The 13,335-nt window shown below is 37.6% G+C and overlaps 1 protein-coding gene across 3 annotated transcripts in view; it reads right to left on the reverse strand.

Annotated features, from left to right (window-relative positions):
* The window catches only part of TMTC2 (transmembrane O-mannosyltransferase targeting cadherins 2), a 288,272-nt gene that overhangs the window by 178,290 nt on the left and 96,647 nt on the right, over positions 1-13,335 (reverse strand). For all 3 annotated transcript variants that reach the window (XM_039387275.1, XM_027744691.2, XM_027744692.2), the window contains exon 2: positions 5,093-5,663. In XM_039387275.1, coding sequence (XP_039243209.1) covers positions 5,093-5,663 — 571 coding nt within the window. The remainder of the gene's footprint in view (positions 1-5,092; positions 5,664-13,335) is intronic.

Here is a 13,335-nt window from a genome sequence, read left to right on the forward strand (position 1 = left end):
AAAAACAAAACCAAAGAAAACCAACCAAGGAAACAAAAGAAAACCTAAAAAAAACCCACTACAAGAAAAAACAGCAGCACAGTAGGGTTTGTATTAGGTTTGCACTATTAATTGGACAGAAGACTGTTGATTAATGCTTCTGCTCTCAAGCTGCATATTGCAAGTACAAAACAATTAGACCTCTGAATTTGCATATTTTCTATCATAACAAGCTCTCTCCCATATTCAAGTCCCCCCTCCCACTCCTTCACCTTTGGTGGCTTAACTTGCACAAATCTAGCAGCTGACAGGTACAATCATCTGATACGTGTCATACCTGACATCTCAATCAATCTGCATACCTGCTATGCAATTTACACTGGAAATGACTCAAGGTCTAAAATGCTGAAAAAATCAAATAAAAGTCTAACTTTCTTTCATAAGGAATGCTTTGCCCCAGTAGAACACCACTTTTTAATAGCTCTCATTTCAGACAACTAATTTGTGACCACAATAAATACAATTGTATCAAAATCTTCTGTCTAAAAGACAGCAAATACGTTCTTGTCAGCTAGTCAGAATAAAACAGAGCTAACCAAATGAAATGGAATGCAGACTGACAACTTTTCCAGCCAGAGTGAGAGCATCACAGGCAGACAGGAATACAAAACTTGGCAAAAGGAAAAAAATCAGCATCCAAGTTCTACTGAATAACCAATACACAGATGACAGAGAAAAGAGCTGGATAGTTAAATAAGTAGCTATGATATACAATTTTAAGGTGCTTCAAGAATAGCTTCTAAATAAGGGGCAACATTCATCTGCTCTGCTCGTGGTCCTGCTTTGCAGCCGCCTTGTTCAGAAGCCCTGCCAGTCTACTCAAATTGCACTGGGATGCTGTCGTGTACCTGGTGTGAAAAATCAGGACTCACATGATAATTGGTCTTGTGTAGTAGCCATCACTTTATATTCACTGGATACTTGGCCCAAAGATGAGAACACAATGAAAAAAACCAGGCTTGTCACCCCAATACCATCTCCTACCATCAGCTGGAGCATTTTTGAAGTTGCTTTTACCAGTTCATACTTCGCTGATCATCCTGAAGACGGTCAATAGTTTTACTATTCTTTAAACATAAATACTCATGTCTCAGCTTCCCCAGGGGTATATTCTGAAAAAGCTTATAGAAGCTGAAAGTCATAGTCTGGCAGCATGCCAGCCCAGGTCCTTAACCACCCACTCCCCAAAATGCCTCTCTCTCCATTCCTTCTTTCTGTTCCTTCACCTTTCCTTTCAGTGTTTGCCAGTACAGCTATTTGTATGGCAATGATGAGAACTGGATATAACTGAATTGATTCAGGTTTAAAATAACTCCTAAAGATATATTTGGGATATTTTGGGCAAGGTGGTGATGTGTGTGTGTTTAAAGGCTATTTTTCTACCTGCATTTCCTCTGAGTTCAGTTTGCAGCACAGCCTAGGAAACAGATGCACCAGCTCAGCTGGACAGGGTTGGGCTTAAGGTAGATTGGAAGATTGAACCCTTTCCACTATTCGATTACAAAGCATTCAGTTCCATACCATTACTGCTTACCTAGATAGTACAGATTTGAGCTAATGAACTTAAAATTATTTTCCTTTCTTCCTTGGCTCCATTTTACACTTTTCCCCTCCAGTGCACTAAAAATGACCATAACTTTTTCCTCGACTGACCTTTTTGATGTCTTTTTTTTTCCCCTTTCTCCTGAAGTTGCCCTCTTCCAATATTGAATTGGGAGAACACAAAGCACAGATTCCAGAATCGGTACATAAACACAATTCTTTCTAATTGCCCAGACATTCTCTGAGGAAAAGGGGCTTTGTTTGGTGGGAGGTTTTTGGTTCAGTTTAAACCATACTCCAGTTTTTTTAAATGCTCAAGCCAGTTAGGGAAGACAGGATGACTCTTCCGTAAATGGTTATTTTGGCCTTATCAATTAGCAGTGCAGAATGTCTTTTCAAGCAAGAAAAAGTGCATGCAACACTTTAAAAAAAAAAAAAGAACCCTTAATTCAAGTCTATGCTTTAATTCCGCATAATGCAAAAATTAATCTCAGCTATATACTTTGGGGTTTGATTATTTTAAATACAAAATTAAAAAAAAAAACAACAAAAAAGTCCACTTGTCTTTATCAATATATATAAGAACAGAACAAAATTAAACCAAAAGCTTTAAGTAAAAATCTTAGTTCTGTTCTTACTAACAATTTCAAAAGAGACAGGTTATCACTTTAAATTGTCCATCTTAAGGAGCAAACATCCTCAATTCATTTGAAAATAAATTTAAAGGTAATTGCAAATCAAAAGGACAGCATCTAAACCTGCCTTCACAGTCAGGATTCGTCACATATTGCTCAGACATGCTACAATCAAAATCCAAATTTCTCAACTCCAAGTGCATTGATCATTCTCAAACTATCCAGATATCAACTAAATAGCATCCTCCAAAAGCAATTTTAGACTTCATATGGAGCAGACCAGAGACCCACTAAGTTGAACATTCTCTAAACAGTATTTTATGGGAAAAGGTAAAACTCAAAGTCCAAAGGAAATATAAATACAGTAAGAAAGTGCTTCAGAAAATAATGATTGATAAGGAGACAATGCACTAGAATAATTATGTTCAGTATCTTTGTTAGGTAAATCGTAATGGTTTTGTTGCTCTTAAGCATTTTTATCATACCGAGAAGCTCTCCAAAAGACTGATACATTTGCTTTAATATTTTTTTTTTGCTTTATTTATTTATTTTTAATTGACAATTATTATCTTTACAAAAGGCTTGTATTTCATTCCTTTATTGCCCAGGGAGTGCTTGGGAACAGGAAACTGTGACATTAAAGGTAGAGGCCATGCAAAGTTGGAGTACAAAAGAGTATGCAGACAAGTACTCAAAAAGAAATGCTTCTCGTAACAGCCTAGGTCAATGAAGACATTCCTGACATCCCCAGCCCTGCAGGTCACTATGTCCTTACAAAAATCTATACAATTTGTGAATGATTTCTGTAAAACTTCAGTAAAAAAGAAGCCTTACTGGAGATACTTTGTAACCGAAGCTCCCAGCTGATCTCCTCAGTAATGTAACAAACAGAGGCAGCAAGTGAATGAACAGAGGTTTCCCCGGTATTGAGATAAAACTCGGGGCAGCAGCGCTCAGTCTGAACAGATGTGCAAGAAACAGGTAGCCTAGTAATTTAGTGAATTAGGAAATGCATTTCTGGCAGATCAAGCAAAACATTCATATTTTTGTTCACTGTAGTCTCTCCCCATTAAATTGCCTCCAGCTAAAATCCAATCTCCAAATAGGTTTGTAATCTACAAAGCACAGAATTGTTATTCCTATCATTACAGATGGACAAACAAATTTCCATAGACACCAATTTGCTGTCCAAGGCAACTCTGATGCTGGATGGAAAAAAACCTCATAAGTCAGGTGTCCAAGTTTAGAGCTCCTCACCTAGGAAGAGAGGCCTTATGTTCAAAAAGTTAGGTAGTGGAAGCTTGGATTTCACTTGTGTCACTTAGGTCTCTTCTGGGCCAATTTTACCCTGGCCCTGAAGCAGAAAAGGAGCAAAAAGGGGAGAAAAAGCTTTTCCCCATGAAAATGAAATGTCTGCAAAGGTTTTGGTTTTGAGCAATGACTGTTCAATAATAAAAAACTTCCTAGGTGTTCAGAATTTTCTGTGTCATGTGAATGTTTTTATAGGATAAGCTAACACTTGAGTTATTAATTAAACTCCATGAACTCATCCTGTGCCTTTCAGTATAAAGCTTGCTGTTACAGATGCACTTTAGGAAAAAACAAAACAAAACAAAACAAAAAAACCTTAATTAATTTACTGTTTGTTTCTGTTCATCATTAGGTGCACTATGTACCATACAGTATTTAGCTACTGACATTCAACAGGTCTTACCTACTCCAATATGCATAAGTAAAAAAAAATATACATGTACATAAATACACAGGAAATTATTCTTTCCATTTCAATTTTGTCAGAAAAGAGTATGATAACTAAGTCAACATGTCACAGCAGTTTAAGAGGAAACTACCAGTGACTAGAGGTGGGGTTCTTTTTTACTCTACTATTTTCATTTTATACCACAGCTGTATAGTCTATATGAACAGAACTCATCACTGTTTTATCGAAATCTACAATTTCTTTTCGATTCATTTCGGTGAGCAATCAAAATTTTAACGTCAAGGTTTTTGAGAAAGATTGCAAAGCTGTAATTTGTTTTATTGCTTTTTTTGTTTATGTCTCACTGAAAAAATGTGACATGCCCATATGAAACTTTTTCCTTTTGTTAAGTCAGTATTTCTCTGAAAGAAAGCCATTTCACTGAAAAGAAAATTACATATACACAGCTCACTCATTTGTACAGTAAATGATGTAACCAAGTCTTGATTTCAGATGGAGTTTCTGAGTACCCCTAAAATACATGCAGTCTGGGGAGAGGGAAGCTAGGGGGTTTTAGTGAGCTTTTTTGTTTGCTTATTTTACTTGCTTGTTCTTGGATAAGAAGTTTAAAAATGAGAAATAGTTATTTTGTTAAGGCACTGTTACATTTAAGTCATAGCTCCTACTAGGGGAAGAAAACAATATGCGCCAAAGGAACGTACCCAGGCCCTATGCATCTCTGTTAAACTAGAACAATAAGAGCTTTATCTTTGCCTCAGGGAGCCTGAGGGTGATAGCAGCCACCACACTTGCACGCCTGACCAAACTAAGCTGAGTTTGCAAGATACAAGAGGATAAGAGCATGAATGAATTCTTTACAAAAGGCAGTCAGATATTCAGTGCTCAATTCAAATATTCAGTGCTTGCTGGTAAACAGAATGAGGGAACTGCTGGAAGTAAGGAAAGTAATTGAAAAAAACCCCATCCCCATCATCAAGTAATAGCAATGGCTAATAATACATGGTTTAAACAAAATATAAAAACCCAATACTAAAGCTATTTAACTATTCTTTAAGCATTAGACATCTGTGCTCATTTTTGGGACTTGAAAACTCATTTAGCACCTGTTTAACAGTGATTGGTGCCTTACAAATAGCTTACAGCAAAGACAACTCACCTTGCATAAAGCAGAAATGATCTGATGCATTTTCAGTCGATGAAATACAAAGACATCGTACACGGCTGAAATGGCCAGAACAGTCACTCCTTGCTCCTTCCACAGCATGCTGCATCCTGCACACAGTCCTGCTCCCAAGATCCAGCCCCAAGTACTTGGTGAGGAACCTCTGGTAGAACAGTGCTTCACATAACACATCAGGGAAAGGAGAAAGAAGAGGCAGGCTCCAATGTCTGCCCTCCCTACAATCCCCGCTACGGCTTCCGTGTGGATGGGATGAGATGCAAACAGCAGGCCTGCTATCAAGGTCCAGTACCCATCTCCAAAGAGAATCCTGGAGAAGTTTGTGAAAAGGCCTGTGACTGCAGCATGTAATAGGACGTTTACAAGGTGGTAGCCCCATGGGTCCATTCCCCCAACAGCATGGTTAATGCGGAAGGAAAGTGTGCAGAGAGGTCTGTAGGACTTGTGGCTCCCACTATGAGTGAGCAATGTCCCCCAAAAGTCATTGTAGAAGATATGGATCCACGGCGTCTCAGGCAGAAGGTCCTGGTTTGTCTTGATAGCTCGACTACAAAAGACAAATAAAAGCTTCATTTTAACAGAAGAAAAAGGATATAAAAGAAAGGCTGAGAAAATGCAATCACACTGCTACCACAAGAAAGACTGGCATTGCTTTGGTGCTGCTTTAATTCAAGTTTGAATTTTTACAGGAGGTTTTAAAAACTACATATCTATTGACTTCCTGCTAGAGCAAAATTTCCATATAAATTGGCTTTTAAAACATTAGAAACAGATGTTACACTGTTTCCATTAAATTAAAACACCCTTCAGTGACATTCTTCTGAGTCTAACCCAGGAGTAATCGGTTAAGATTTGATGAGTTATAATTAAAATGTAAAAGAAATATGAAAAACTTGCAAACATTATTCTTGAAACAAAGGATCCTCCAGTAATTCAGAACTAAAATCCCAACTGGCCTTTTATACTGAAATTTTAATTTAGATTTTGGAATGAATCTCTCTGACACAGATGAACAATAAATACAGAAGTTGGTAGGAGCATGCAATTTTCTGCTTCTGCACAGGGCACACCCAAAACTGTCTTGTATATATTTTGACTGACAACATTTTCTGCTAACACCTTGCCAGAGACAGACAGCAGAATATTTTAAAGACGAAAATATACCTTCTATTTAAATTTTTTCTATTTCCAATAGAGAAGGAAAAAAACATGTTTCTATGTTGTATTAGCTTATGAATTCAAGTCTATCAGCTTGATTAGAAAAAAAAAAATTGCTGAAGCTTTCAGCATTTGCGCTTTCGACCACCCTGGCAAGGACTGGTGCCAGCCATCAGCAGTCTCCATGTCTAATTTGTTACTGTAAAAATCTGTCTACTACAGTGTTTGTACAAATCCAAAGATTTGCATTTAAAATTTATGCAGAGGGAGAAGGTGTGAGACCTGCTTAGTGAAAAAAGATGAGTAGAATTTAATTAGTTACTTGTATTTAAGCAATTAAAGATGCATTGTTGTTACTACTGAGCTTAACTCATTTAGTATTTATTTTATTAGCTCAAGACTCTTCTATTCAACATACTAAACAAGAGAGATGATTTATATCTAATTCTTTACTCATACCCTCTATCTGCCTTTCCAACAAATATCCTCTTATAATTAATAATTTTTCAATTCAGATGAGGGAGGGGGAAAAAAGTGTGAAATGCAAGCCCACATTTAAAATGCATGTGCATGACTAATTCATATTCTAAGACTCCCCTCACATTCTGCATTTCCTTGGAACCTTTATCCAAATCCCTTTTTTTTTATGGTATTCGTTTCAGAAATGTCATTCTTGTTCTGGAAAAGAAAAATGCTCAAGCACTGATATACTATGCCACAGAATCTCCATGCAAATACTCCAGATACCACGCAGCTCAGCATTTCCATTGTCCAGAGCATACTGTTGTAATGCTTTCAGACACGCTTCCTCTCAGCATGTCCTTTTGTCTCTGAGCATACAGAGGTTATGGAGAGGTCACCTTAAACCCTTTAAAGATCTGATGATGCTTTCTAGAATATTTGAAAATTTTCATTTTGACTTCTGCTTATGCAGTGGATCAGGTTCCCTGTATTTGTTTTCCCAACCCCACACACATTTTTCTCATTTTAGTCCAGTCACAAAAGAACACTGGAAGAAAACAAGACCTTTGTTTTCACGTTATTTATCTCCTCCTTCTGTGTAGTCCTTTCCTGAAACCTAATTCCTCTGTTTGCGATTTCAGTTTGTAGTATCACTCTCAGAACCACTATCAGAAAACTAGGAATTCAGCAAGAGTAAAGCAGGTGTTAGGCAAGAAAGAGTCCATTCTCTGAGAAAAATATATTTATATTTAGACTACAGGCTCCCAAAGGCTAAGGATGGCTATCAGATGTCAGGATTTAAAGTTAAAACCCTGAACGGTGACAGTGTTTTTTCTTGGGGAAATAACAAGAAAATAAGTGGCAACAATATTGCCAGAACAACCACTCTCCCCCGAGGCAGCACATTCTGCCTCAAAGAGCCTAGACAGTGTACAGGTTATTCCCAGGAAATGGTAGCTTTTATTATATCTTTTGCAAATATGGCCATTTCCAACACTTGAAGCTATGTAACCACATAGCAAAAAAACCCAAAAAACAAACAGAACTGTGGCTATCAGTACACATGTATAAAACAACTCCACACAACTCTGCTAGGCTTCTGAAAGAACTAGCCCTCTCTCTAAGCTGACAGTTTTCATGCAGCACACACTCATATTAGACTATTCCCCACCAAAAGTAAACTGATAATCTCCATATCATAAAGAAATCTATTGTGCATTCCAAGGCATTAATTCAGTCAAATTTTATTCACAGCCTTAGCAACAAATTTGAGGCAAACTTGATCCTTTCTTGTTTAGACCTGTCCATATTAAAAATTAAAACAAAGAAACAAACAAGGAAAAAAACCCCACACAATAAAAAAATCAAAATGAAGCCCTGAAGATACAGTATTGATCATCCTATATTTGGGTATGGATTTTAGCAGGCAATTCTGAAATACTCCTAGTTTCTTGTGCATGTAAATGCAACATATTCTAGAATCTGCCAGTCAGCATGAAATATATAGAAGCTGCCAGTTGCAGTTTATTCAGTGGTTTAGTCAGGTCAAATGCTGTATTTTCTAGAAATCAGGATTTTAAATAAAGTTAAAATTTCTTTTCATATGGTTATTTTTTTATTAAATATTTATAAGAAAAAATGTCTTGCTAATGCTTTGGGATATTAGAAAAGTCTAATACAAGAGGAAAGCTGGAGGTCCTACAGTGAAGAAGCAAGTCTCACACAGATTGATTGTTAAAGTTCAACTACCCTGTTTCACATCATAAAATGTAAGGAAAAATATACTTGGCCAACGTTAGACTTGACGGTGCAGGAGGATGCTGGAGTACAAGCACCCGAGATACCAGAGCCAGGCAGCTCTGTGTCATTTTACTCTCAATAAAAGTGAATGAAGTCTCAGTAACACTAAGACTGAGGGTCAGACAGAAAGAGTCTGTGGGCTGAGTCCAGCCTATGCACCACCAGCCAAGTTGGGATCTGCATCCCTAGCCTGGCTGTCCAACTCCACTGGCAAAAAAACATTAAGTGAAATGTTTATCTCTAGGAAGAGGAAAGAAATACAAGCTCTATATCTAATAAAATAAAAGAATAAAAATAAATAGTACTCAATTGCTCACATTAGGGCCCCAAGGGCACTAATGAGCCTTGACAACCTGATGACCCTCCCAAGGCTCCCACACCTTGCCCACAGTCCCAGGACCTCATGTCAGCTCTCCCCACGCTGCCCAGGGCCCAGGACCCCATGTCAGTCCCCCAGGGCCATCAGCCTTTGCCCCAGTGACACCTCAGCAGGGCCAGTCTTAAGGTCCCCAAGCCTTACCCTACCAATGGTCTTGCTGAGGTGGGTCCCTATTCCCAGCCTGGCCTTGTTCCCAGGGGGGTGCCCAATGCCTGGGGTTAGGGCTGCCCCAGCTCCTAGCTGGGGCAAGGCTCTGTTTTGTCTTTAGCTACCAAATAACCAAGCTGTTAACTCTGCTTCGTTACCAATTTCAGCCGTAATTCTGAAAGCAACCACTCCTCCCAGCCTGGCAGGTAGTGCCAAGAGTGACCCCAGGAACACATCCCATGCTAGCAGCCACACTCACTCTCTGCAGATAGAAAAAATTATTAATTGCTGGTTCTGTGAAAGACTCCGAAATAAAGGAAACTACAAAATGCTTTTAGCCTTGCCTGCTGCTTCACTCACAGTTTACCTTTAGGTTGGGTCCTGCAGATTAGTTCAGTCTTGCTAATGGGCATAATAAGGGCAGCTCTCCAACTGCACTCATCACTCTTCAGCAGAACTGCAAACTCTGCTCTCGCTAAAAGGCAGCAGGTCACCCAAAAAAGTAATTTCTCAAAATTCCAACACAATTGGCATTTTTACTTTCAAGCAGTCTCTGATAAGGGCTGCAGGCTCAGTCAGGGAGCTTGCTTTCTTCAATTTGCAATGCCTGACCATTTCATACATCCCAGGAGAGAGGGATATCTCACTGAGTATAGAACAAATGGATGCGCTGGAGGGTGGGAGGGGAAGGAATTGGAGTCAGCCATCAATTCTTCAGAAATGGAAAGGTGAAGAAAGACAAAAAACTGTAAAGGCAAAATCATAATTTCTAACCCATTCAAAAGAATCCTTCTGCCTCCTGCCACAAACCACTTATTTGCCCAGGTCAATACACACCTTGAGCGCAATCGCTGAGCTTTTTTTTCATCAAACTTAAAAATGCCAGAGATCCAGCCATTCACACAGGCACATTTACATGCATACACACACAAAAAAATCCCAGATGTTTCTAAAATTAACAGCTATATACGTCCTAAACTTCTGCAGTGGTGCTAAACTGATCCAGGTGTTAACACTAGGGTAAAAAAACAGATGCGACATTCTAAAGTGATTTAACAAGTTAAGCCTTATATCCAGCTTCAGTATTGCTAATGGTCCCCATATGCTGCAAATTAACATCAGCATTTGAAGTAGACAACATATTTTAAAGGAAAAGGAGAAATCCCAAACGTGCACACAGGAAACCATTGACCAGACCTCTCTCACATAAAATAGATAGGTAGTGATGGACTGGCAAGTCTCTACTTGTAGGTTCTTCGTTGTTTTTCCTCAGTCATTTTTAAATAGCATTGATTTAGTCCTTTTTCATAAACAGCAACAGGAAAGCACCCTAGAGAATTTTAACAGTGGATCTTAATGAGATACCCTAAGTATGCTTTCCAGGTTATGTGTTACTTGTATAGACAACAAGACTGAAAACACAGACAGAGCCAACTTTTTTGAGTACAAGCATCCCCAAAGTACGTAGCAGCTGAGTCAATCCAAGCTATGTACAGGCTATCTGTTAGGCACGTGGTGGTCAGAAAGCTTGTCATACTAGGGACAGTTCTTACACTTGCCCACAGACTATAATTTATATGTAGTCTGTATTGACAGGATAAAGAAAAAATCAGAAAATACTATTTTCTGATAGAGATGTCATAATAAAGTAATAAGCTTAAATACATGAAAACATTCATCTAATTGTTTAATTATAGACTCAAGGGAACTATTTGCCATTCTAGTAGAATTCTGGTGGCAATTATGTCTTACATGTTGTGTATTAAAGTCCATTCTTCCTCAATAGTTGTGAAAGTGGAATTCAGCTACAAATCCAGCAGGCAGTAAAGTTTGACCCATGCTGCTTCACAAAAAAAAAAAAAAAAAAAAAGCCAGGAAAACGAAGACAAAAATCAAAACACAAAGCAAACAAACAACTAAAACCGCTAAAAATAAACAAACAAAAAACAAAACAAACTTCTATATTGCATATTAACGTTAACACTTGCAGGAGACCAAAATCTATGCATCCTCTGGGTTTCAAGTTGCAGCTTTCAGTTTCTCTTAAGAAAACCTGTTCTTAGGTGAATCTCTAAGGAAAATCTTATTTCACATGGGAAATACTGGGCAACAACTAGCTAGGTGATATACAGGATCCTGAGTTGCTCGCTGGCTCTGAAAATGATTGCAAATACTGACAAAAATGAAGACAGACAAATAAACAGAAATACTCAAGAAAACAAACAGGAAAATCACAGAGAAAGGTTATTGTCTTGTATCACAGTATAAAGACACACAAACTTTCTAAGATTTTTCTATACTGCACAGTGTCTTTTTAAAGAAATTGATCTTTTAAAATAAGCAGTATGGAAATAAAAAAAAAATTAGAAAAAATAAAAGCAAAAGACATCTAAGTAAGTTAACTTGTTCCTTATTTATTTCCATCAACGCCTTTATCAGTTGCGGTTTAACTTTGTCCACCAGGAACTGGCTATGATCCAGCAGTCCATCAGCTGCGTGCTTCTAGACCCCTTACAACTTTGCAACTGAAGATGCATGATGTTCTTTGAAAGAAGGAAGTGGTGGCAATACTTAGATATAACACTGAATGCTATTAGGAATTGCCTTAACTACACTGAAGTATGTTCATGTATTGATTTTCTTATTGACTAAAAGAGCTTCAAAAACTTTAAATAACCAAAAGTTCAAAACATTTCAGTAACGAGAAGGTTGAGATGGCCTCAAAAATCTTTTCCACCCAGAACATAAATATTTCAAAAACTAACTAAAAAGGCTTTGAACTGACTCATTCTCCATACTGTAAGCCTTTCCATTTCTAAGTGTATCCTCATATGGTGAAAGAATATGGCCTTAATATTAACATTAAGCATGCTCCACTCCCTTTCAGTTTAAGATTTAGCCTGACATAAACACTGAAAGATGGACTATGGAAATTTGAAACCCTAATTAATTCCAACTGCCTGACATAGTATTATTTGATTATTCATGCACAGGTTAAAAAAAAAAACCTCACTGGAGGGAAATGAGAGAAGTAATTAATACTTGCATATGCTGAACAATGAAATACCATCAGCGTCCTCTCAAGAGGAAGCTGATAAAAACGTAAGAACAGCTTCTGTCTTTCTGTTTGCTCCCTGACTTTCTTCACCACAGCATGTACCATAGGTCTGTGAAAAGATACTTACATTCCTAAGTCAGAAAATGCTTCCTGCTATTCTCACAGATATTTTATAAACTATCGTAACCCCTGACTACACCATACAACATAAAATTGCTAATTCTGTTCTTCTAAGACTTCAAGATACTTTTCAATTATCTGATACGTATTCTTTCAAATACACATTCAAAGTTGCTCTTTAAAATATTCTTCAGAGTCAAACTATTGCCTGGCAAGAACTCCCAATTTGTTTATTTTTTATATGTATGTAATACCACCTGAAGCATGGTCAGAATTCATAGTTGGAGCCTCTGCTGCCCTTCCCAAATTTATATTAGATGATAAAAGCGGGCCCAGCAGGCCTTACTAGATTTACTATTCTGCAGTAGAATATGGCACTATACTATTTCTCTTCCCCACTTTCCACTGAAAAAATAAAACATAAATATTTTTTGCCACTTCACCATACAGCAACTCACAACAGTACAAGGACAGAAATGTTAAATATAGCAGTTAAAGTAGACATGTCGATTTTTTTAACCAAATTAATAGTATGGATATTAAACTACTTTTTTTGACAGGTCACCTTCTGAATATACATAAAGCCTTTCCAAGACACACACACTTTAAGCCATTATCTGAAAACAGAGGCACACATTTTTAGGCAGCACTCTGATTTTTTAGAGAAGCATTGAAGAGAATACCCAGGAACACATGCACGTACAAATATAGAAATAATGAGTAGAGAAGAAACCACTGAACCACAACATAACATACACTCTCCTTTATTTAGTTTTTGGAGGGGAGGAAGGATAAAAAAATGCATCAAGGTTTTTGTGCATAAGTTCCTTTCAAGCCTTTTATTTAATCACCAAAACAACCCTTCATTAACAACGTTCTGGTCTAAACTTAGGATTTTACTGGTTTAATTGAAAAGTGTTATTCGAAATCTGATCAGTGAAAACAATTTGTTGTATGCATCTCCACAGAGGTCAATTTAATCTTCATGCTGCCTTTAGAACTCATACTGAAGAAATGTCTGTATTGGGGGAGGGGGGAAAAACCCAAATAATCACAGACCCAGGTATCACTGGTCATGTTCATGTTATTCACCGT

Source organism: Pipra filicauda, unplaced genomic scaffold (genome assembly GCF_003945595.2).
Source record: "Pipra filicauda isolate LSUMZ 115617 unplaced genomic scaffold, ASM394559v2 scaffold54_size4384275_pilon, whole genome shotgun sequence".
Taxonomy (NCBI): domain Eukaryota; kingdom Metazoa; phylum Chordata; class Aves; order Passeriformes; family Pipridae; genus Pipra; species Pipra filicauda.